The sequence below is a fragment of the Prosopis cineraria genome, unplaced genomic scaffold (genome assembly GCF_029017545.1).
Source record: "Prosopis cineraria cultivar Desert tree isolate PC_DT_omini unplaced genomic scaffold, ASM2901754v1 PC12, whole genome shotgun sequence".
Classification (NCBI taxonomy): Eukaryota; Viridiplantae; Streptophyta; class Magnoliopsida; order Fabales; family Fabaceae; genus Prosopis; species Prosopis cineraria.
Genome location: NW_026555343.1, coordinates 38588170 through 38615209, shown reverse-complemented (window position 1 = coordinate 38615209; position 27040 = coordinate 38588170). Strand labels below are relative to the sequence as shown.

Genomic DNA, 27040 nt, shown 5'->3' with positions numbered 1-27040 from the left:
TTCGAGACGATGATGAGACATATACAGAGCAAAATAAGGAAGAATCGGAGGACAGCATGTGGTATAACCTCACACTGCCCTGTGAATACTATTTGCAGCAATTTATTTGGAAGCTGTACTTCAAGTTCAAAGTCGTGAACACAAAACAGGGTCATGTCCCGAGTGTTAGCAAAACTTAATGTTGTGCACAAACTTAACTGTCACAATGAGTTAATGCAGACATATGGGGTTGCGTGATGTGAGAGGAAAACAAAAACAACTTGAGAAGCCTTGGATATCCGAAGCTAGTGTAACCTAACGTTCTAACAATGTCGGTGGATAATACCACATCAAGGGTTTCCACTTGACCAAAATAGGAAAATCTGTTGAGGATTCCAACCTATTCAGATGGAACAAAAGTGTAATACCTAAAGAGGAAGAGTGGTTGAAGCAGTCAGATTCAAATGCTAGAATAACCAATTGCAATACCATTTCTCGGTGAACTTAGATCACTGGTTGGATCCCACATGCTACCACCTGTAATGTGAAAAAGGACTGAGAGTGGCATTTTTTTTTTTTTTCGCCATTTCTTTTACCAACAAAGTTCAGCTTAATTGATAAGTATTTGACCCACACCTTACAAGGTCATGGGTTCAAATCATACTATCACTGTGAAGACGTTGTTTGTAGATGACCTGTAAATACAATTGTAAATGCTTTTTGAGTCTAGAGGCATGCCTTGGCATTTATGAGCTCCAACAATCAACTCACCTAAACTTTCATATATAGAGAAAGAGGGAGGGGGGGAGAGCTTTTCAAGGAAATGAAAGATAGATTAGTAAAATCCTAACATTCAAGCAACTTTAGCATGAGTTACTATAACAATTTTATCAGCAACAATGATAGCAAGCAGAATCTATATCTTCTATCACAGACAGCCCGAATCCAAGGATACAAATTCTTATCCACAAATTGGGATCCAGAGACTAGCAAGATCCGAACGATGAATTTAAATTTCTGACAATCATAAATCCATGAAACCCCACAGCCATCAGTCTAAATTTAATGGTGTCCAACCACAAAAAGTACGACTTTCCAATTATCTCAGAGCAATTTACTGGATAATAAATCAAAATCAATTCTTTAACTCAGATCCCATATATATAACAAGTCGACCAGTCCAACCTTTAAAATTATACCATTGTGATTTGTGACCAGCATAGCTTTCAATCAAACTCGTGTCAGTTTCTTGCATGTCTATTAATAACCGATCCAGTTTATCTATCTTTTTCTAAACATCAAAAAATTTTGGCAATACTTATATCTTCAAATTCTACGATGGTAAATAATATTTTCCCTCTTTCATCATCATGTTACTTGCAATTGGACAGTTCATGATACCAGTAGTGTGAAAAAGATCTTGCAAAGTGAAATGGGGATGCCTGTGCATCAAAATATCAAGATGGTGATTTCAGGGGAAAAAAAAAATACAAGAGTTCGATAATAAATTATACAGCTCTTGCAACCAAAACTGAGCGCAAACCAGCAAAACCATCAAACTATCTAAAGCACCTAAATTTGAATTTAAAAAACTATATCATGGGAGCTACCTCAGAACGAACCATGCCCCCTGTATTTGGCACTTGCACTAAAAAAACCAGTGCCTTTGAATAGCTTACTCTTTGAATGCTCACAAAATCATGAATTCGTAGACATAACCAAAAACCCAACATGCAGCCAGCAGACACCATCTTCACAGGGGAAATAAAAATAAAAATTGCTCGTCATAATAACGAGTTTCTGTGCCTACTCATTGTTTGATGAACTAGAGTATTCGATACCATTTTCCAGTGAAGTTATGTTAGACGAAGCTTTCTCGGACAAAGCTGCAGCAGAAGAAGCACTAGATGACATATTGCTTCCAGCTGTAACAACATTGTGATTGCCTCCTGATGGGTTTCTCTGTGCACTGTTAGGTGCAGGGTTCTGTGCCTCCTCCGCTAGTTTTCTGATAATGTTCATGACAGTAGGAAGAAATCTGGCAGACAAGGATATAAGTCCCGGAAGCTGCAAGCACACAAGAAATAAGGCAAATGAATGCTACTGAAAAACAGAAAAGAAAAAAAAAAAACAGATGGCAAGACGTAGGCTTGTTGCCTAAATTTCGCAACCCAATAAAATACTCTGGCTAGATGTAAACTACATACACCATACTGGTTATAACAAAACAGGGCATAAGAGAACAAGCCACATGGCAATAGCATACAATATGAACATCAGATTTTCTCTTGAAAACGACCAGTTACAAATTAGAAACACATAATCAAAAAGTTCAAAACTTTTAAGATAACTAGAATGTTCAAAAGTTCATCCAAGACCGAGATATGGGGATGCCTAAATCCCTAGCAGTTTATTAAACTTCTCTTTTCCTTTCAAAATCAAATAAAATTTGATAAATAGTTGATATACCATAATTTTTCTACCCAATTAAATGAATGATGTATATCTATTATCAAGTTTTCCTAAAGACGAATGACACCTGAACCCTAATGACTCGGTGGATAAAACCTGCAAGAAAGCACAGCCACTCCAAGCCAAACTTCCTACTACTGAAAAAGATAGCTATACTAAGCTAGGGGAAAAAAAAGGGGCGTGGGTTGGGCAGGCGGGTTAAAGACTCCACAAAATCAAGAATTGAAGGGTTGGAAAACAAATACTCACAACTCCACTGCTGAATTCATTAGAAATGTCCAGCTGCACCCATAGGGCTTTTACAAGAAGAAATCCAACAAAGATGACACCCAAATACAATGGATTTCTGCCATAAAAGAACACACGTGGGTGAAACCAGTTATGGCTGAAAGTTAAGGCTTTCTTGTCAGTGCATTCAGGTAAACATAATATGTTCTTCAAATACTCATTCAAATACTCTTTTAAATCATTCTTCTTTACACTGTCCAGCTGATATATATTTATGGTGTAGACTCTAACTTTTTTGTCAACATAAAGCTATTCTGGCAAGTTAGAAGCATTTTCTCAGTTAAACTCTTCTGCTACCTGCATTACTGTTGTTTGGTGTATTACTGTTCTTGGAGCATATGGTCATCTCATAATGTTCAGAATTAAGTTCACTGCGTGACTTCTTTTATTGGATTAATTGGCCTAATATGGTACAGGATAAGGCCTTTTAGGGGAGTTTAAACAGAGGGCATGAAGAAGGGTGAGCTTTGCTCAGTTGATGATAGGTGATTTTTGTTTGCTGCTCTAGCTTTTCTGAATTTGGATTCTTTAAGGAGGATAACTTATCCCTAGCTGTTGTACTTTACCCAATTTCTTTCTCAAACTATTTCTTCTTTTATATCCCAAGGAGGGGAAAAAAGGATTTTTAGAGAGCAAATTTTATGAAAACATCCAGCATTCCATCAAATGAAGTCCAAATTTCTCAGTCTTCCTAAACTTTCTTATGGACAGGTGTGAGAAGAGTTAACAGCAAGTGAAACAGCACTTCACTCCTTAAAATATTGAAAGATATCAGAAAAGCACGTCGACAAGTACCTTAGAAGGGTCATAAATTCATTAAATCCCAGAACAACCAAAGCAACAATGGCCCATGGAGGAGGTAACCAGTTATTATTACGCCTGTTGGCCTCCTGAAATTGGATGAGATTACATCAACAAAAATAACAGAATATATACAAGCATCCATGACAAATACATCCACAGTATGGTAAATCAAAATGCATATAACACATGGAGCCTAAACAAGAGAACTAAGAAATAGAGCATGCTTCGGACCATAAATTACATAAATGCATGGTTTCAGCTACAAGTTTAAATGAAAGTGTTGTCTACGTCTCCCAAGCTGCATTTATCCAATAAGTTAAGCTGCATGGTTTCAGCTACCAGTTGAGATAGATGAGAGAGAAAAGAAACTAAAAAGTATCAGAAAACTCATGATTAATTCACAGACAAATATCGATAAACATAAATACAACAACAATAACAAGTCTTGTCCACTAAGTAGGATTGGCTACATAGATTGCACAATGCCATTGTGTTCTATCAACAACCAACTCTTTAGATATACTGTTCAACAAAAAGTCCCACTCAATAACTTCCTTGACAGTTCTTTGTAGTCTTCCTCTACCTCTCTTCACAAAACTCAATAAACAAAAACAATGTGAAAAATCTTACCTGTGCAGATATGGCCTGAGAAACATGATACTCTGTCTCCATCTTAAATTGCCTCCACAATGATTTGCACTGTACAGGTGTGATCAATGTTTTTGAGGAAGGAACCTGCAAAGAGATTGTAGTCACGACTGATCAATTGCTCTATCAAAGTGATCCCAAAGACCCAAACCGTTAGAACAATAAGAAAAAAACAAGAAATGACAGGTTGTGCACTAAAGTATGCATCAAAGCAATTCACATGTTGACATTAAGTACCATTTACATGCATTTAATTAGTGAATATAAGCATTAAAAGAATAGCTCAACTACTCAAGGACCTTAACATGCTGAAAGAATTAGGGGAATGGTAAATTCATAGAAAAAGTTGGCATTCATGCCACATTTGATTTTCTAGGCATCTAAAATCATTTGATGTTCAATGAGATAACCTATCTCTTAAATTAGGGTACAATTGAATACAATTGTCAGGCTCAACAATAAAACTTGACCTGTTCCCAAGTGCTTGAAGCCAGTGGATCAACCACCGTGATGCTCCTATCCTTAGTAATAGTTCCTGATGAATCGTCCAGAGCAAATGCTAATGTTTTCTCAATATTATCAAAATCTTGGTCATCCAAACGAGTTGCAGCCATAACAGATAGCAACTTCAAGGACTGCAAACAGTTAGCTTTGTTAAAACAAATATCCAAATGCAATACAAGCTCAAGCTACAAACATTATATTCATAATCATGCCATACAGCAGAGCGGGAGGTCTTAGTAATTGCTCGAATGTCTTCCTTCCCCGTCCAGATTCGAGGCATTGAATCAGAATCACGACTAAATAATGTTGTAAACCTGTTTTCACATTGAAGGTGAGTTGCTTAAAATGTAGAAGTTTCATGAAAGAATAACAAGGCAAGTCAAATGTTGCAGAAGGTTTGTACCTATCTTTCATACGACTTAGAACCCTTCCAGATTCTTCCTTAGCCTTTGCTTCCACCACACCCCTTGCATAGCCCTCTAAACTTTTAATCATGTTCTGTCGTGTTTGTTCCTCCATATCATACCCAGAAATTGCAGCAGAGAAACCCGAAACAGCTGATTCAGTTTCACGCCCAAGAAGTTTTCTTATTGTTGGCCAAGTATGAGTGTTAGCTTCATCTAAAAGAGCTTCAACAGGTCCAGCTAAGGCCTCCTTCAATTTTTCCTGCAAGTGAACAACCATCAGCATCCCGGTAAGTATTTATCCTGTCAACTACATAAGTATACCAATTGATGCGACCAGGAAAAAATTCAAGTTTTAAATGCATAAATCATGTATTCATGAAGCATAAGAACAGTCAGATAATTTTTTACTTGCTATAATCAATACACAAATGTCAACAGCATAAAGTATAGCAAGTGTATTATGAGCGGAAACTCTTGCTTAATTCATGCTATGTGGGAACCAGTGAAGTTGAAATCAAACCAACTGGGAACTAAAGTCCACAAATCAAACCAACTGTCAACTATTTGTTTTTTTGTGTTAAATGCAATAAGCCTTCAGTTTTTTTCCAGCATAGTTATCAAGTTTACTCTGATAGTACATTTGAGTTCTCTTCCATAAAATAAACAAGTATAACTATTATTTAATGTTCAGTGATTTATTTGAGCACTCTTCAGTAGATAGTTAGTGTAATTAGAAAACAGGACCTAAAAAATAAGAGAAAATTAATCTTCAAATAACTGGAGGATTGGGTGGATGTTAAAACAGGTCAACCGATAACATGATTATCATCCTAGCAATAGGATGTGGATGGATTGGGGTTATATTTAAAACATTTTCATGAACTATAAATAGGCTAATCCATTATTTTCTACCAGTCCAACAAAATCCAATTCAAAATCTGCCCATTACCAAAATTTCTATCAATGATTACTTCAACTCAACAGTGTAAGTTGTTCAGAGAAGGCATGAGAAAAATTTTATTATAATATCTAGCAATTTCAAACAAAGAATCCTAAAATTTTGTACGAACTTGTAAAGTTTTAAATAGCAATTTCAAACAAAGAATTCTAAAATTTTTGTACGAACTTGTAAAGTTTTAAAAACTGTACAAAGCTTAATCAATATGCATTCCACAAGACATGAACTATCACTGTAAGGCATGCACCTGATACGATGATGTCAATTCAGACAGCTTAGCTGCACGCACAGAAGCCACATGGCCATCAATGTCACGACGCAATTTCTCCCTCACTTTAGATGTATCCCAGTTTGCTTTTTCAATAACAACATCTGCAAAGATAACATTAGCAGCCTCACATTGCAACTCACTTGAGCTAGAAAGAAACCTACTTACAATAATCATTATAATAGCATCAAGCTCAGACGTTCTCACAGTTCTTAGCGGAATGAACCAAGAAGGTAGAAGGTTTTTTTTTTTTTTTTACACAATCTGCTTCATTTATAAATCTCTTCCAGGTATTTTTTTTCATTTTAAGAAGTGATTATGTCTTTGGGCATTCAAGTTTAATTATATGTTGTCAAACACAATAAACAGATTTCCAAATACCTGCACATGCTTCATCAAACTGAGCCATACAAGACTCAACACAGTTTTTAGCAGCAGCAGAAAACCCATCCCCTCCATTCAAAGCTTTGTCAAATGCTTCCTTGAATTTATCAAAAGTTCCCGACCTTATATGTCCCAATGCAGATTGGAATGCTGGTTGGACAAGCTACCAGAGAAACATATAAATATTAAAGCTCACACAAATAAGCACAACTTAATAGCATTTAAAGGGGGAAAGTAAACACATTGGCACACACAACTAAAGATTCAAGATCATATAATTATATTTATATTGTAAATCTCAATTGTTACTTTTTTCTTTCGCTTAACCATTATCATTAATTTATCAATATCGATATCGAATATAAAACCCATATTTCATTTTTAAAAACTGTAGAGCCGCACTATTTGTAAGTCATGAATAGTGAGATAGGCTCCATGTTAATTTTTTTATTTGTTGATCTCTCTTTACACATTTCATCAGGCTTCGTTTAACTTTTTCATTTATTCAATATTTTTCCATGCATTGCAACAAAGTTTGAATAGAAATAAGTACAATCTTCCAAAAACATTGAAGTTACTATCTATCAACTATCAAGTACATTGCATCAGAAAGAGACATCTAATAATGATGAAAAGGGAAAAGAAATAAATGGAAAAACCAAGACAGTGCAAAAATCAAATTGAGAGAAATTACTTGCAACAGTTTTTCTTGAAGCTGCTTTTGTTTTGCAGATCTGACACCTTCATCAAAATAAGTGGCTTCTATATCATACCTGCATTAAAAGGAAATGCAATAATTGAATATACATGAAACCAGCATCAAGATGTTTCCACAACATTAAACATGAACATACAAAATAATATCAAACTACAATTTAAGACTTTGACTCATAAAAGTACACAAACACAAAAAGATAAAACAACAAAATAAAGGAAAATGCTCATCTAGTCAAAAGTTCGAGATCAAATATTGTCAAAACACGTAAAATGTCAAAGAGGGTTAGTAAAAAGTTTATGTAGCATACACATGGTATTCAATGCTCAATAACTGATCCACTCCAAATAAAGATGTCACATAAAGTGAACTATACTCACTCTGAAAGACAATTATTAAGGATTGAATTCAGCCTTTTCCCAAATCCAGGAATTGGGCCAGATTGCACAGCCTCCTCCAACTGACACCATTCCTGAGTAGTGATTACAGAACAAGTTCCATTATGTCAATAATTTAGACAGCCCAACTGCCCATGGTTTTGGGATTGAATGAAATAAATTTTCATACCTCGTTTGTAGTAAAAGCAGCATATTTTTCATTGGCAATTTCTTCACAGCGTACAGTAGCAACCATGACCTGCAGAGTGAATCATGGATAAATGACTGAATTAAATCAATCAATATACACGTAAAAGAAAAGCAGCACCATATTTAAACAACACCTTGTGGGCAGGTAGGTCAAGGTCCTTGTTCTCCTTAATGACTCTCCAAATTTGCTGTGCACTGAAAGAAAATCCAGAAGCAGGAACTACTCCACGTCTATCCCCAGCAAGTCCACCAGGAGCGATAGAATGATGGAATTGTTGCCTCAAGCTGGCAACCTAAATTTATAACAAACAAAAATAAAAGATATAAGCAAATTAGAGGACATCATATGAAAGGCAAATTAATAGAATAACTTGTCTACACAGACAGGAAGACAAAGATGATCAGTAACATGCAAAGGCATAGATAAAATCATCAGCATGTAAACAAGAAGACATCAGATGCAAAATGAATACCTGTTCCTTAAATTGCTCTTCCTTTTCTTCATAACTAGAAAGAGCAACAACTTCGACCTGGCATTTGTCACCATATATAAGTAAGTACTATAAAAAACCCCCAAGAAAATTCTTAAGATCTGTCAATTTACTAACACGAAAAGGGATAATGGATTACATTGAAAAATTCACTTAGTGGGGTTTCCTTGTGAGCCTGTGGCTTAGGAACAGAGTCCCATATCTGCAATGGGAAAAAAGTGAACAATAACAAACAAAATTTACATTAATCAACAACATTGAATGAAGATCAAAGCACCACCTTACCTTCTGAATATCCTCTCGTAAAACAGGCTCTAAATTTTCAAGAGGCGTCTATATTTGGAAAGTTAAACAAATTAGTAAAACTGATATTAAAGATGCTCTCATATTGAATAAAAATATATAGATATGAAAGGGCTATGCTGAGATGATGAATTTGCCTACACACCCTTGTTTTATCACGAATGACAAACATCAATGTCGTTTTGCGCGGACTAAACAACCTCATCATGACCTGAAAGAAAATAACAGCTTGCCTTGTAACAACTTCTGAAATACAAGAAAGGCGTGCAGTCAGTCAATAGGTTGGCAATAGATACCTGAAAGACAGTTTTCAAAAGAGGTTTATTTGCAGCTTGCTCACGCCCAATGTCATGACACCACCTTTACAAAAATTGCAGGGAAAACAGCTAAGTTACACAACCATTGGAACAAGAATTTCAAGTATCTGCAGATTCCGGACTCACACAAAGTTCATTAAATCAGTCCCCGTGAAAGATATACAAACAGAGAGGAAAAAGACTCACATGTTTATCAGCACTATATCCGAAACAGCAAGAGCAAATAGAGCACTCTGCTTTTCAAAAGCAGTATCATCCTGAGAGAAAGACAATTTCAACATGTGAAGATAAAAAATGAAAGGGCGGGGACAATCCATTTCTCAATTTTCTTTTATTTTTGGCAAAGGAACAGAATTTATAGAGACGTTGTCATATGTGCATTTTCAGTATATAAAATTGAAATGGGACTAGAAATTGGCAATAAACTCCACATCACAATCATGGTTATTGAAGCTGAGGTATACTTAAAGGGTAAGCACCTCTCCACGTTCTCTTCCATCCGTGCCCTCCAAATCCATCACTATTGTACAAGGCTCCAAGCCAGCACATCTAGCCATCCAAATTCCTTTAGTGGTTTGAGACCTGAGAGCAAGCATATGTCATAGGGTTAAAACCTTGATAAATGAGAACAGTGAATGTGATGTGTGAGAGTTGCGATAACATGCCTTCCCCTGAAAGCATCCATCTCCCTGAAATTAGTTCTGAACAAATGATTTAATAGAGTGCTCTTACCTGTCCAGACCAAGGAAAAAAATAGTTTAGATATAGTGTGTTTTGGTTTTTAAAAAAGTAGATCATAATCAAAAAGAAGCATTGAGGAAAAGATGAAACTCTGACAAGAAAAGTTAATGAGGAGATAAGTCTAAATCAAGTGTCAAGTGGATTAAGTTGTTACTAATAACTCCCACTGAAGACATGAGATTCGACTTAACCTTCATGTACTTGAATACCATAAAATCTAGCATTCAGTGTGAATTGTAAAATTAAAGAAATTCGTAATCATAATTTATAGATCCTTAGGAGCAAAGACTGGATAAAGGAAGCATGATAAACACTAAGCTAATGAACAAAAGAAGAAAAGGAATTTTAGAGGCATAAAAGCATACCACTACTTTGTGGGCCCATTATAGAAACTATAGCATATGAAAGTCCAAATTCACCCAATTTCACCTCCTTCATAAATTGTTCAATTCCAGCAACATTGAATGTACCATCTCCATCAATAAGTTGAATTGAACAACAGTTCTCGCTTGCGTCTGAAAAAGCAGGTATTCAGCATAAGTTGACAGGAAAAGTAGAAACAGAAGAGATAATGTAATTATATCACTGCTAACCCACCCTCAAATTTATTAAAAAAAAAAAAACCTCTTCTGATGGATTTCAATCACAATTGAACGATAAAAATTATTATATGAGCATTTGGTTACCACTTTAAATTTGCTAAGAGGTGACAAAATTGCTTTCCCTTTACAAGAGATAAACATTTTTTCATGGCGGTTTGTTGTTTCCTGAATCCTGAAATTAGATTACTCCATTCATCAATCTGTTCCCAATAATTTCACAAGTAATGAAAAACCGGGGAACAAATCTTCAACATTAGACAATTATAACATAATAATAACTAAACAAGCTTCTAATTCGCCTTCTCTTTGTAACTTTAGCCTCTCAAAACATAAGTTATGGATCAAATTGTCAAAATTGTTCACATCAGACCAAAACCCATAAGCCTTGTAAAGTTTTCTACTTTAAACTGAAAATAATTTGATTAAAACAACAGTTTTAGAGAACAAACCATAGCGCATACAAGAATAAATGCCAGTTTCAGTTACGCGTAACGTTCATCGTCTATTTTTTAAAGATTTGATGGAAATCAAAATCACAAGTCACACAAAATTTATAGAAATCGATAACTGAAGAAAGCTTAAATCAGTGCATACAATGCATGAATCAGACATGTAAACAGATCGATAAGGGAATTAAGAGTAGAATACACCTACCCATTGCGATTGAAATGGGCTCAGCTGCAAATGACTGTTGATGGGTAATGCACCAAGGAGATCAAATTGAGGCAGAGGATCGTGGGAAAGAGAGACGATGGGCGATCTCAGGAGGGTCTTCAATATCTGGCTTTGGCTTTTAAAAAGTAGGATTGACTGTTTGGACCTTCGATTGAAAACGCGAAATCTGGACTGTAAAATATATACACGTATGCTTTTTTCCGCTGTGGTGAAATATTTAGGCGTTCGAGAATTCATCTTTTTCCTTCATCGATAATAAATTTCTTTCAGATTTGGCAGACCAATTTATTGAAGTTTTTCATTTTTGGCCATTTTATGCATCCCAATGTGTTAAGATACCACCTTTTCAACGCTGCGTTGATCACCTGATCTGATACCTTGATGTTCAATGCATCAAATTTAAAATAAGCATGAATGAATTTCATTCCTTTAAATTTTGTTTGTATGATTTGGTCAAAAAAATTTTGTTTGTATGAATTTTCCTATTAATTTTAAATTTTAATTATGATTATGGTTTCAGCCATTCATCATCTATTGTTGGCAAAAACAAAAACAAAAAAAGAGTCATTTGTCATCTATTAATATCTACGAATCACCAATATCAATGCAAAATATAACCTATATCATAAATCATATTTTTTTATTAATTATAAATCAATTATAATAAAGAATAATTGTGTTCTGTCATACCATATCTTTATCTTTACATAAAAATTAAAAAATAATACAGATATTTTTTTAAAAAATCCATATTAAGTGTAGAAAATGAATAACTTAACTTCATTTGAGTTCGTATATTTTCTTGGGGCTGAATAATTCACATATTACTTTATTAAAAAAATATAAATCCCCTAGATCATTGCTCCATTTAAATTTCATGAATAAATACTGTCAGATACGTATAGTTACGATTGGCCCAAAGAAAAGGACCACGTGATTATGAGTTTCACAGCAGGAACATAAAAATAAATAAATAAATAAAATGAAGGTTTTATATTTTGTGATCATAATATTGGTATTTTTATTAAGAAATTGATGTCGTGGAAAAAACTACCTGCAAAATGTTTTAATTGATGGGAGGTCATGTGAAGTAAGTTATCAAGGATGTTGGCTTTGGAATAGAATAAATTATTTTGAGTATCACATCATTAAATTAGCAAGAATTAGTAAGAAAAGTAAGACTTATAAATTTAAAGAGTTTTTCTTATTTAATAAGGAAAAACATAATTTGTTGTCCCTATAATTTTATTAAATTTTACTCTAAATTCATGTAATTTTTTTAGTATTTTTAATTTTTATAAGAACTAAAACTATTAAAAAATAAGACTTATAGAACTTAAAAATAAAAACCGTCCAATCTTTTTAAAACCATAGAAATTAAAAATAGTAAAAAAAATTATATGAATTAAAAGCAAAATCTAATGAAATCATGAAGATCAAAGATCATATTTTTCTTTCAATAGTCAGTCTTTTTAAAATTGACTTTCTCTTTAAACACGCATTCATAATATATGCATATGCATGAATTTCCACTTTTCACTATAAAAAAATTTGATAGCTGGTGATAAAAAAACTGATAATTGACATTAAGATAACTTTAATTGTAAATTCGTATCTTTTTTGCCAGAATTCATACCATATTATCTAAAACACTTGTCTAAGAATACATAGATTTGTTTGAAGAATTTCAGGGACTAATAATGGACCTTCAAAAACGTTTCTATGAAGATATTATGAGTTAGAGATGTCTAATGATTACTACGAGGTTTTTTTTTTCATGGGTCAAGTGTTTTTTTTTCGGTAGAAATGGGTCAGGTGTTTTGTAATGCCAAAACCCAAAACATAGTTTTGTTGCGAGAAATATTAAAAAGTTTCATATTTATATTATCAAGAAATATTGAAAACTATTATATTAGATGGTATAAATGAGAATGTAAAATCTGGCCAAAAATTCAGAACACTATAAAATACGAGGGAAAAAAGGAAAAAGAATATAAAACATGTATTAAACCTTTTCAAGAAACTGGCTTCTCATCTGCATACTCAGTCTAATCTTAAAAGTTAAGGCTATGACCATTATTAGTTATTAATTGTTAATTGTTATTTTATTAATATTAATTGAAAGAGGGAGACCATTATGATTAAAGTAAACCGTAGTGGCCCCATAAAAAAATGTCAATCACACTTTTTATACAGTTATCTATTATCAGGTTAAATTTAAGAAGGCTTATTTGAGGATTACTCTATATTCAAGCTCTCGATACTTAGAAATAATAGTTTTTTAGTCCATCATATTCTAAAAAAAATCGACTGGTTTAAGAAGCAGAAAAAACATTTGATTAGGCAAAATATTATCAACCAATTTAAGTTAACATAAGTCAATTACGCAGGTGACCAAGATAGTAGTATGTTTTGTTTATTAATAAAAAAGATATGACAGCGTCATCTGTTTTTTCCTACAAACAGGGTCATCTTTTTTTTTTTTTGCCAATAGGGTCATCTTAATATATCAAGTTAACAACATTTTTCTATAAAAATGCTCTGGTATTTTTTTTATAAATTAATATAGGCAAGATGAAAATAAGCGTAAATTAAATCAATCTCTGCTAATAAAAAAATCAGTCTCTTTTAAGGTAAAATAAAGAAATGAGTCTTTAATATGAAATATAAAATTTGGAAAATACTAAGAGCATGTTTGGTTTTTGTTTTTAAAATAAAAAATAAAAAAAAATTTGTTTGGATAGGTATTTTGAACCTAATTATTTTTAAAATTGTTCTTATTTTCTGTTTTTAAAAATAAAAATAGAATCATCTTAGAGTTATGAATTATTTGTTTTCTGTTTTTAAAAGCTGTTTTTTGTTTTTGAAAACAAATAAATATAAATAAGTGTTTGAATAAGTGTTTTTCATTTGGTTGTTTTCATTTTTTGTTTTTTTAAAAATAGAAACAACTTCATTTTATTTTTTTATTTTAAAATACATTATATTTAATTATTAAATATTATAGTTATCTTGGTTAATTTCTATTATTAATTACTACCATTAATTACTTATAATAATCATTATCGATCTATTTTTAATTGACATAATCAAACACATTTTCATTTTATTTTATTTTAAAATAATTATAAAAATTGTATTATAAAATAGTTTTTGAAAACAAAAAATGGAAATAGAAACTAAACATGTCCTTAGGGCATATCTTTTCTTTTTGTTTTCAAAATACATTATACTTGGTTATTGAAAACTATAGTTGCCTTATCAAAAGAAATATTAGGCAGACTGGATGCATCATATTATTTGTAGCCAGTCCAATAAAAATATAATATTTAAATGATATTAAATATAGATTAATTCTAATTCTAATATTAATAAAATAGAAAGATAAAAGACAAGAAATCAAATATGTATCCTATTATAAAAATAAAGTAATTGAAAAATATCACACAATATTTTATTCAGATTATTCGAAGTATTTTAATTAGATAGATTATAAATGAAATAACGCACCCCATTTATTTAAGGCCCCGTTGGTATGATAGAATATTTTTAATGGAAGCGGAATCGGAATTAAAATCGGAATCAAAATCAGAATAGAATGAGTTTTAAAAGTGTGTTTGGTATGAAAATGGAATTATAATATCTAATATTAATTTATATACATACTTAAAATAGGAAAAGACTAAATTGCCCTTTTTAAAAATTAAAAGACTTTCTTGTTATAAATGGACAAAAATGAGGATAATGGGGTCCACAAATTGAATTCAAGGGAATTGAAGCAATTCCATGATCAATATGATGGAATTGGATTCTAACATTTTTGGTAGAATTAGAATTCTTAGGAATTACAACTCTTGCATACCAATCATGCTTAAATTAAGATTTCATCTTTAATTCCATTTCCACCTTGCCAATTCAACGCTACCAAATATGGCCTGAGTATTTCTATACCTTATTCATCACTGTCATAAATTATCATCATTAACTATTAGCGACCATCATTATTAGCTAATTTTTTACTTCTATAATTATTTTTAAAATAACACAACTAATTAAACTTTCTTTTTGTTTTGTTTTAAAAAATAATTTTAAAAACTAAATTGTAAAATAACTTTTTTAAAAAAGACATAATACACAATTAAACTAGCCCCTAAACTCTTCATTTTCTTAAACTTTATTTTTTATTTTATACTATTTTCATTTAAAAATATAAGGTATTTTTTAAAAAATTAATGTTTAAAAATGTAAGGTATTTTTAGTCTTTGAATGTATAATCATTATCTTTTTTAAAGTATTTTTATTAATAATAATTTTATATTTATTGTAAAGTGTTTAATAGGAATAAATATGAAAATATAGAATTAATTTAAAAATAAATAATTATTTTATTAAGATAAAATTTAATTAAAAATATTTTATATTTAACTTAATAAATATGAAATAATAGAAGGAAAATGCCAAGAGAATAAATGTAGAAAGCCAGGTGGCAGTGGACCCCACGGCCCCCCCAAAAATTCAGTGGATCCCATTGGCCGCCCAACGCTATTTTTAGCTTTTCATTTTCCCATGAGGCAGCAACAGTATGTGGACGGCGGCATGAGTGGGTGCTTCCAGAGTTGCGTGGAACTTTGCGCAACTTAATTTATTGCCACTGCTTCCGGTGGACCCCACTTACTTGCTTCGGTTGCCGTTTCCGTCCGTGGATCCCACGGGTGCTTTTTAAATCCAACGACCTACATTCCTTCAAAAAAAAAATATTGTAATTAGTTACTGAAAAATAAAATAATTCCCTATACCTTGATATTTTTTTTAAAAAAATGACAATAAAATTTTTTAAAATATATAAATAATAATTTATTTGTTCAAAATATTATAATTTTTTTAAATTTTTTTTAAAAAATTTCATTGTTAATGAATTTATATAAATTATTAAATTATCTTTGTTAAAAATAAATGATTCATAACTTTCTCTTTAATATTCACAACAATACAATAATAAATAAAAAATTTAATATGAAAAGTTGTGATTTATTTTTGTATTGTTGTTAATTTAAGAAGAAAAGTTGTGAATATTAGAAAGAAAATTATGAATTATTTATTTTTAATAAGATAATTTAATAATTTATATAAATTTATTAATGACATAAAAGTTTTTGGAGATTTTAGGAGAATTATGACATTTTAAAAAATTAATTTGTCATTTATATATTTTAGAGTAATATTATTATTATTTTTCTTAATTTTTTATTTTTTATAATTTTATTTTATTATTTCAGTCCACTTGGTTCGATCTGTCCACAATATTAATTCTTATAATTTTAAAATACATAAAATGATCATGATTTGACTGTAACAGAATTAATATAACGTACGCGTATTTTTCCTTAACCTGTCGTTTGCCTCTAAACTATTCTGTTAATCTCTTTGTTGTTATATAAAAAATTACAAGGCAAGTAGCATGGGTCCGTGCAATGCGCAGGATGGCTAATATATTAATTATTTAAATAAACAATAAAATTTAAATTGCAACTAAAATTTGTATTATTCTTAAATTAAAATAATTTCAAAATTAAAGTTACATTTATTCTTGCATAATATGTAATTGATTAGTATTATTTAAAAAAATTAGAAAAATTAATTATAATTACAATTTCATTTCACATAAAGGGTTTGATTATTTAAATTAGATTCTATTTTCTTGATTAAAAAATATAAGGTATTCCTTGAGAAATTAGATTTTTAAAAATATAAGGTATTTTAATTTTTTAAAAAAGTATAATCATTGCTTTTTTAAAAAAATCTATTGAATAAATCTCTTTATATTTATTTTATCGTGAAACTAAAATATCCTATTAAATAAGAGTAAATATGAAAAGATAGAGTTAATTTAAAGATAAATAATTACTCCCTCCGTTTCTATATGTAGAAAAAAAATATATCACATAATTTAAAAAAATTAGCTAATTATATTAATTGTGTTTGAAAATAAATGAATTGAACTATAATATTCTTTATTAATATAAGACACTTTAAATATATTAAGGTTTCATTAATTGTTTCAATTATAATATTACCCTTTCTCTCTCTATAATTAATTTTCATCTATTTTTTTAATATATTAAATGAGGGACATTTTTAAAAGTGTATATTCTTGTTTTAAAAGATAAAATTGTTAAGTGTAATTAATGACATTTATTGACATGTAAAATTTTATCTAAAAGTGTCTTGTAATTTAAAATAGAGAAAGTACTATATTAATAACTAAAAAACCCTTCTAAAAGGTATAGCTTATAGTAGCTAACAGGGATGAAATATTAATTAATTAGTATTAATGAAGGACATTTTTGAAAACACTTAATAAATGATTCACTATTTTTTTAAGAAAAAATCTATAGAGAAATAGAAAAAATTCATTTTTAAGATAATATCTATTGATGTTACTTTTGTGATATTAGGCTTATGTGAGTTAGTTTATCATGTTGTTAGTCTCATTCATTGTATATCATAGGCTATAAATAGCTTGTGCCCCTTTTATATTAGTAACGTGTTGATGTTAAACCCATTGGGTCAAGTAAAAGTGTATTATTCAATAAAGCATTCCTTTCCTTTATGGTACTAGAACATTAGCTCATGATCCGACCTGCTTCCTAATCTACCCGACCCAGCTTTCATGAATTCTTTATCTGTAACATCCCAATTTAAATTTTAATAGTTAATTTGAGTTAATAGAAATTTTAAAAAATATTTAAAGGTAAGCAAATTAGTAGAAAATGATTATTAAATCTAATTTATGATATAATTCTAAATTTTAAAAAATTAATTAAAAGAATTAACTAATAAATAAATAAAATATTATTAAATTATTATTATTATTATAAAAAGAAAGAAAGAGAAAAGGTATGAGAAAGAGGAAGGAAAGAAGGAAGAAAATGCGATCAACTTTCGGTGCAATGCAATGATTATGTATATAATAATAATAATAATAAAGGGAGAGAGAGAAAAGAAGAAATAATAAAAAAAAAGATATGGGACCCACTGAATTTTCATAAAAACTCACCTGTTCCTTCGTTTCTTCATTCATTCCTTCGTGCGCGCTGAGGCAGAGAGAACGCGAGTCGCTGATGCGAAATATCTAAATTTTTAAGGTAAGAGTTTTTAATAGGATATTTAGGGTGTGATTTTAAGCTTTTTAAGACTAAGTAAGTGTTCTAAAAATTTTTCTTAGTCATCCTTCTTCTTTGGTTTCTGAGTTTGTAGTGGTAGAAAATTTAAGATCTGGAAGAGGGATGAATTTATGTTGAATAAATATGGTTTTTGAGGTTGTCAGTAGTATAATAAATGTTCTAGAGTATAAATTTATTGATGATCTTTGAATTTGTGGCTTATGGATCAAATTCTAAACTAAATCTGAAAATACATGTTGATTTATTGAGGTTTAGATGATTATTTGGGATGAGAAATGAATTATTATGGCTATAGCATTATGATTCTAAGCTAGAGACTCAATTTTTAATTTTTGGGTATTTTAGGTACGAATTTATGAAATAAAAAGAAAATTTTGATAATAGAAATTAGTTTAGAAGTTGATTTTTAGATTATTAGTTCTACTTCTTCAGGTTCAATAACATGGGAGAGATCCGGGTTGTACTTCTTCAGCTGTGATACGTGGAACACATTATGGATACCTGCAATCTGTGGAGGCAATGTAACTCTATATGCAGTAGATCCAATTCGCTCCAAGATCTCATACGGGCCCATAAATCTAGGTGTCAACTTTTTTTGCCTTAATAGATCTACCAATGCCTGTCACTGGAGAAACCTTCAAAAATACATGATCTCCTACTTCAAACTCTAACGGCCGTCTCCTTTTATCGGCATAGCTCTTCTGTCGGCTCTGAGCTGCTAGCAATTTTTGCTTAATCATTGCAATCTTCTGGGTGGTCTGCTCTACAATTTCTGGACCAATGATACTCCTCTCATTTAATTTTGTCCAACACAAAGGCGATCTACACTTCCTTCCATACAAGGCCTCATAAGGCGCTATCCCAATACTAGAATGATAGCTGTTATTATAAGCAAATTCAGCTAATAGCAAATGATTATCCCAACTACCTGGAAGTTTAATGGCACAAGCTCTCAACATGTCCTCCAAAGTCTGGATCGTCCTTTCTGTTTGTCTACCTGTTTGGGGGTGGTATGCGGTGCTAAAACTCAGTCTGGTACCTATAGCCTTCTATAGCGCACCCCAAAAGTTTGAAGTGAACCTTGGGTCACGATCTGACACAATTCTAGAGGGTATACCATGAAGTCTAACTATCTCCTTAATGTATATCTCAGCAAATTTCTCTAATGTAGAGGTAAACTTGATCGCCAAAAAGTGAGCCGATTTAGTGAGTCGGTCTACTATCACCCAGATAGCATCCTTACTCGAGGGTGTTCTTGGCAGTCCAGTGATGAAATCCATGAAAATATCATCCCATTTCCACTATGGAATATCTAACGGTTGCAGTGTTCCAGCTGGCTTTTGATGTTCTATCTTTATCTTCTGACACATTAAACATCTAGAAATAAATTCAGTTACATCTTTCTTCATTCCTGGCCACCACCAACCTCGCTTCAAATCATGGTACATTTTAATTATACCGGGATGAATTGTATATTTGCTCCTATGAGCTTCTTATAAAAGGATATTCCTCAATCTTGGATCATTAGGTACACAAACTCTACCTTTATACCTCATCACTGTGTCCTCATAGATGGTAAAATTTGGGGCCTTACCTGTCACTATCTCCTTTCTTATATTCCTCAAGTAGTCATCACTCTGCTGTGAGACTCTGAGATCTTCCCAGAATTTGCTCTCAAAGTTTGCTACCTGGAGTGCGGCCATTTGATGTTCAATCACATCTATTGGAACATCATAAAAACTGTTTCACAAATGATATTCACGAACCATCAAATTTACAGCATGAATAGTCTTCCTACTTAAGGCGTCAGCTACCATGTTAGCCTTACCTGGATGGTAATGTAATTCAAAGTCATAATCTTTCAGAAATTCCATCCATCGTCGCTGTCTCATATTAAGCTCTTTTTGATCAAATAAATACTTCAGGCTCTTATGGTCACTAAAGATTTGAAACTTAGATCTATATAAGTAGTGTCTCCATATCTTCAGAGCAACCACAACTGCAGCCAACTTTAAGTCATGTGTAAGGTAATTTCCCTCGTGTGGCCTCAACTGTCTGGAGGAATAGGCAACCACTCGATCATCTTGCATCAAAACACATCTTAAACCCTTTAAAGAAGCATCAGTGTACAGAGTGTACGGCACCATAGGGTCAGGAATAGTCAACACTGGAGTAGTGGTTAACCTCTTTTTCAATTCTTGGAAAGCAGCTTCACATTTGTCAGTCCAAATAAATGGGGCATCCTTTTTAGTCAGCTTAGTTAAGGGCATCGCAATTTGCGAAAATCCCTTAATAAAGCGACGATAATAACCTGCTAAACTTAGAAAACTTCATATCTCCGTCACAGATTTAGGCTATTCCCACTTTATCACAGCATCAACCTTGCTAGGATCTTTCAACTCCGTCTCTGGACACAACATGGCCCAAAAACTTTACTTCTTTGAGCCAAAATTCACGCTTGCTTAATTTGGCATAAAGCTTATGTTCCCTCAAAACTTGTAAGACGATTCTTAAATGCTCGCCATGGGCCTCCTCATCTTTTGAATAAATAAGAATGTCATCAATAAACACTACTACAAACTTATCTAATTAGGGTCGAAAGATCCTATTCATGTAATCCATGAATACTGCAGGAGCATTCGTAAGTCCAAACGGCATCACCATGAATTCATAATGCCCATATCTCGTCTGAAATGTTGTCTTAGGTATATCCCCCACTCTTACTCTCAATTGGTGGTACCCTGACCTTAAGTCAATCTTTGAGAAAACTGCGGATCCCACAAGCTGATCCAGCAAATCATCGATTCTCAGAAGTGGATATTTGTTCTTGATGGTTACTTTGTTAATTGTCTATAATCAATGCACAATCGGAGGCTTCCGTCCTTCTTCTTTACAAAAAGGACTGGAGATCCCCAAGGTGAAACATCGGTCTAATGAAACCCTTCTCAAGTAGCTCTTCAATTTGCTTTTTTAGTTCTGCTAACTCTGAAGGGGACATCCAATAAGGAGCCTTAGAAATTGGCCTTGTACCGGGTCCCAATTCAATTGAGAACTCTACCTCGCGCTTTGGGGGTAAACCGGAGACTTCGTCTGGAAATACATCCGCAAATTCTTTGACAATTGGGATATTCTTCACGCCTTCATCAATCTCAGCTTGGATAGAGAAAAAAACCATGTAGGCCTGGCAACCCTTCTTCATATATCTATCAACTTGCGCCGACGACAAGAAAACATGTTCTTGAGTCTCGACTGGAGTCACCGACAAAGAAGATAAAGACACACTCCTCTCTCTACAATCTAGGATAGCACCATTTGCAGCCATCCAATTCATTCCCACAATTACATCCATACCTCTCAGTGGTAGGATAATTAAGTCCATAGTTGTTTTCCTATTTTTAAACTCGACCACTAGGTTAAGGCATGCCTTAGCGGTCCTCACAGATTCTCCCACAGGAGTAGACACATTCATTTCAAAAGGTAAAATACACACAGACAAATCAAGATTCTTTACACAAGTTTCAGAAATAAAAGAGTGTGTAGCACCTGAATTAAATAGTGCAATAATATCATGATGAAGGATTTTGATGTTACCTCTAATGGCATCTGGAGAGTTCATTGTGTCTTGAGTAAGGGCAAACACATGGTCAGAAACAGTAAGATGCTGGGAAGGGTTCTTCATGTTTGAGCTCTGGTTGTCCCCACAAAACTTTGCAATGTGACCGGGTTTGCCATAAATGTAACAGACCCAGCACTGTCCGAAGTGACGACACCCGCATTTAGTGCACTGCTGAGAGCTCACTGTACTTGGGGCAGGGGTAAATACTGTTGGGCTCTTCTGTGACCCGTGATAACTACTATGATAGCTCCTTTGTCCTTGGCCCCTTTGAAATGGACCCTTCTGCCTTCCTTGGTTCCATGAGCTACTCGAACCCTGGTGGTTTTTCTTCAAAATGCCTCCGATGGGTCAGGGGTAGGTTGGGGGTCTACTATATGAATAACCCCTCTTCTCTCTCTTGACCTCCTTCTTACTGCGAGCTATTACTTGTAGTTTTATGCATATTTCGTCATAATCTCGAATATCTAGATGAGCCAATTGCTCCCTCAATTCTGGTCTAGCCTTCTCCAATAAGCGCTTGGCCTTCCATTTAGAATCATCCCTATACTACAAGTATGTGGAGTATCTAGATAACTCCTGAAACTTAACAATGAATGTGTCCTCATATAGGTTTCCTTGCTTAAGCATGGAACTCAACTTCCTTCTCAGACCTTAACCTTGATGGAAAGTAATGCCTGAACAATTTTTTTTTCTTTAAACTCCTCTCATGTGAGTGTCGAATCATCCTTGAGTCCCACTGTCTCCCACCAATCTCTTGCTCCCTTCACTAGGAGCACTAATGCTACTTGCACCTTCTAATTACTAGTGCATGTGACTACTCGAAAGATGGACTCGAGTCTCTTCACCTATTCCTTTACCACCGATGGTTTAAGGTTACCATCAAACGTGAGAGGGTTAAACTTCCTAACAGTTTTCCACACATCAATAATGGTCGGTGGGGCACTCTGTTCCTCTTACCTAATCTCCTCCCTTCTAAGCTCATAATCTCTTGGAATGGTAGGATGTGAGGAACTGCCTTCCCCTATATGACTCTCAACATGAGCCCTATCTCCATTCTCAGCGAACTTTATCTTTTTAACTCCGTCAACTCTCGTTTATATTTTTGAACCTTGTCTGTTAACGTCTTTACAAGCACTCTTAATTCCGCTAAATCAGGCTCCTCATTTGGCGGTGGAGGTGGTGGGTGCTCATGTTGGGATCCTAAATTATTACAAGTAACAGGCATTTTCTCTCCCCTCCTAAAGGATACAAGATATAAATAAAATTAACCTAGCTATATAATGGCCATACAATGAAAAGCACCATAACAATGTATATTGCCAACCGACTATATGCAATGCACCACATATAATAAATACATGTTAAATTCACACAAGTGATAGTTTCAAACAAAAGTTTAAATAAGTATTACTAAAATAGAGGCTCGAAACATGATGCTCTGATACCAATATTGTAACACCCTCAAATTTACAAACAGATTTTTCATAAATTATTAAAACCATTATCATGGTAGAAAATTTTCTTACCATGATACATCCAAGACATAACACAAGTCTTAAAATATCCAAAAAGGCAATTAGAACTATGAGGGACAGACATAATCCTCATGTCATGATATTCAAATCAGATCATAAATCAAGAGGGATAGACATAATCCTCTTGGTCATATAAATACTTTTAATAAAAAGGATTAGAGTTTACATGCTTCACAAAGAAGATATGTCCTAAGTTGGCACAAGATATATTGTATAATCTAAAATAAGAGGTAACGTAAAAGATGGTCTCTCATACACCATAGTTACATCTCTGGTGCTTTCTCGGCCGGACTCGCTCCTGTAAAAATATTAACCATGGGAAATGAGACTTAAAAGTCCCAGTAACCAAAAATTAATATGTAATGATGCATGCGGATGTAACTAATCATGCGATTGCTAAGTGAGCACACAAAACATTTTAACCGAACAATACTTTCAAACAAACCGAACAAGTATTTAATTTGCATGACTGCACCTTATATCCTCCTTTCGCCATGCTCGAACGCCAAATCACCCAGTCAAAGGTGAGTTGGACCAAGCGACACGCCACTCATTGGGTCCAATGAGGGCTTACCACGTGGTAATAATTAACCGAACAGAAATTCTCATTAACACCATACATTAAATACCTTGACAAGTCATGCATCATTTAAATATCCAAACAGGAATATATCCGAACAATAATATCTCATCATGATAAACAAAAATAAATTTTTAACCCACTTGGCAATAATTTCAAACAAGTATATACAGTATTTATTTTTAATAATTCATAATTTCTCCAAACAACAAAACAACACATAACCATTCACAAACACACCCATCACAACACATTAATAATGGTTACCTTGTGTCTTGAATAACAAGTTTTCTCGTCACAACTCCTCTTTCACCACTATCTTTGTCAATATAATCTACATAATTATTTCACAATACTATATATTAATTTTACATTAAAATAAATAACTCTAATTTAAAAAGTTAGAAAGTCTTAGATTTATAATTCATATTAACACTAATTTTAGATTTATGCCTCATTTAACTTTCCAGATTATTTTCTAAAATTCTCGTACCCTAATAAACTATTTTTTTATCCTCAAATCACTTTTAGTATCACAATTTCATCCTTCTATATTCTAAAAATTCGTCCAAAAATAAATTAAAAATTTTAGAATTATCCTGAAGCCTCAAATCACCTTTCTATAACCTTAAAAATACCTATTTATACTTAAATAAATATTTAATAATCAGAGGTTCATTCAGACATCTCAGATTTCACATAAATTCAACCATATAGATCTAGATTTTAACTCAAAAATTCTTAAACATGAGTTTTAACCTCAAGAAAATATTCTATAATATTTATTATATCCCTAAGAGTTTTAACCTATATTTTAATCCATCATACCATCAGATTAACTTCCTATAGAAAAATTCTAATCAAAATATTTACTCTATCTTACAAAATAATCATATCACTAGAAAGCTAATATTATTTAGAAAATAACTACAAAATTAATTTTGTAATTAAATAAATTTTTAAATGCTAATCTAAACAGGAAAGTTAGAACATACTTGAAGAAAAAGAAAATAATCCCCCCTTGCGAGAAAACGCCGAGCAATGTGAGAGGAAGAGAGAAAAATAATATAAAAATGGGATTGTGAGTTCCAAAATTATATTAAAAAAAACTATAGGTCTGAATTTAATTATTCAAACCTTTGAACCATAAGTTACAATTTTCTCTAAATTGTATTTTAGCCTATCATGCTTCCTAATGCACACACCCCCTCCTTTTTATAGATGAAAGCACCTCTTCTCTTCCCTCATCTAACTAATGTGGGATTTAGAAACAACAACCTTTCACTCCCTTTTTTTTTCCTTCTACCTTCTCTTTTTTTTAACACACACATAAAAAAAATTATTTATGTATTATATCTTAACTAAATATTGCTTATGTGATTTTAAATTTTAAATTTTTAAATTTATAATTAAATACCTAATCATAATATTATTTCTAAATAACCTCAAATAATATAAATTCCTATTATTATCATTTTTTTTAAAACCTAAATTCTACAATTTCTTTATTATATAAAAATCAGGATGTTACAGTTCAAATTATTTACAGGTCTCAACTATTAATTCATGCTCACTTTACATATTTTCTAAAACATCAAAGAGCATTTTTATATATAAATATACATTTCACAATTCCCTAATAAAAAAAATACTTAAAATATGCATGTAAAGAAATTTAAATTTTTAATTACCTCTACCCATTGAGTCAATTAAAAGAGGCATCCGTGGACACTTGGCAATTCAATGCTCCTACTTGCTTCAAGAATTCAAGGGAGCTAGTCTAAAATTTAAACAACTCAAAATTATCAATTCTCTACTATAAACATAATTTTCCTAATTATCCATTCCACTCAAAAATTCCAAAACTAATATTACTTCATAAATTAGATACCCACCAGCTCAAGTGACTCATCTATATTCTAATGGGGCTAACCAAACCCATTATCAACTTATTTAATCCTCAATTTTCTCAATTTTAGGTCCCTCTAATTTGCTCAAAATTATTATTAAATTCAAACTAAAAATTTTAAATTGGTTAAACCTTAGTTCCAACTTATATAAACATTTTCCAATCATTAAATTAAGGTTTAAATAGTCAGAATGTCATTAACCACGTCAAAATGCATGCTTTATTACAAACCCTAACCTAACAATTTCTAAATCAAGCATTTGGACAAATCTAAACTAATTAAACACTTAATCTAACTTCAGAAACATATTTAAACTCAAATTAAGTTAGAATTGTTCCAAATTCAAACTCGTAGAAAACTCCAAATTCTCCCACTGTCAAAAAATTCAGAAAAAATGCTTAGAAAATAGAAAATTATTTAGAAAATTTATCTTGTCCGGACGCGCCTCTCTCAATTGCACACGGTCTGGACAACGCTAGCTGGAGAGGATGAAAGGAATAGCAAAAAGGAATGGCCTTCTCACGGATTTTAAATAACTGGGTGTGGGTCTCACAATTTTTCCATTCATATTTTTTCCTTTTATCATACACTTTGTTCCTTAAAAAATACAAATGATTTTTAATCAAATTTCACTTTTAATAAAATAATTAATTATTTTTAAATTAACACAAACCTTTTATATTTAATCTTATTGTTTTACTTTAAAATAAATATAAGATAATTTATGCATTTGAGGCACTTTAAAAAATATAATAATTATATTTTAAAATATTAAAAATATTTTATATTTCTAAATATCAAACCTCTTAGAAATAGTACTTGACGTTTTCGAATGAAGAGAGCATATACACACCCATCTAATAATCCTAAACCGTGGCCCCCCTTGTTTTACATTATATATATATATATATATATATATATTATTCTCCTTTCTTTGTTTTCTCTATGTTTTTTTTATTACGAAGTATATTACCCATTTTTTAGGTACCAAATGTACAAATTAACCTTTCTCCCTCCCTTTGTCATAATTTAAAAAGGGGATTTCTCTGCGTACCAAAACATAACACATTTT

The 27040-nt window shown here is 32.1% G+C and overlaps 1 protein-coding gene across 1 annotated transcript; it reads right to left on the bottom strand.

Moving 5' to 3' along the window:
* Positions 1 to 1628: 1628 nt before the first annotated feature.
* Positions 1629 to 11346, bottom strand: LOC129288577 (protein ROOT HAIR DEFECTIVE 3-like). The gene is made up of 23 exons (XM_054925219.1): positions 11123 to 11346; positions 10232 to 10381; positions 9791 to 9857; positions 9605 to 9707; positions 9312 to 9382; positions 9105 to 9168; positions 8954 to 9019; positions 8791 to 8838; positions 8645 to 8707; positions 8488 to 8544; positions 8149 to 8307; positions 7995 to 8063; positions 7808 to 7899; positions 7407 to 7485; positions 6710 to 6875; positions 6308 to 6432; positions 5099 to 5361; positions 4913 to 5009; positions 4662 to 4826; positions 4174 to 4278; positions 3535 to 3629; positions 2701 to 2797; positions 1629 to 2046 (listed from the first exon to the last, which is right to left on the bottom strand). Exons 1-23 carry the CDS (start codon positions 11124 to 11126, stop codon positions 1786 to 1788), a joined length of 2466 nt encoding a protein of 821 aa, XP_054781194.1. The 5' UTR covers positions 11127 to 11346; the 3' UTR covers positions 1629 to 1785.
* Positions 11347 to 27040: the final 15694 nt, after the last annotated feature.

Bases quoted from the DNA above. Each gene is read 5' to 3' on its own strand.
- LOC129288577 (XM_054925219.1), bottom strand. The intron at 9,383-9,604 runs GTGCTTACCCTT...TCTTTCTCTCAG, and splicing joins ATGGAAGAGAACGTGGAGAG to GATGATACTGCTTTTGAAAA. The intron at 5,362-6,307 runs GTGCATGCCTTA...GTTCACTTGCAG, and splicing joins AATTGACATCATCGTATCAG to GAAAAATTGAAGGAGGCCTT.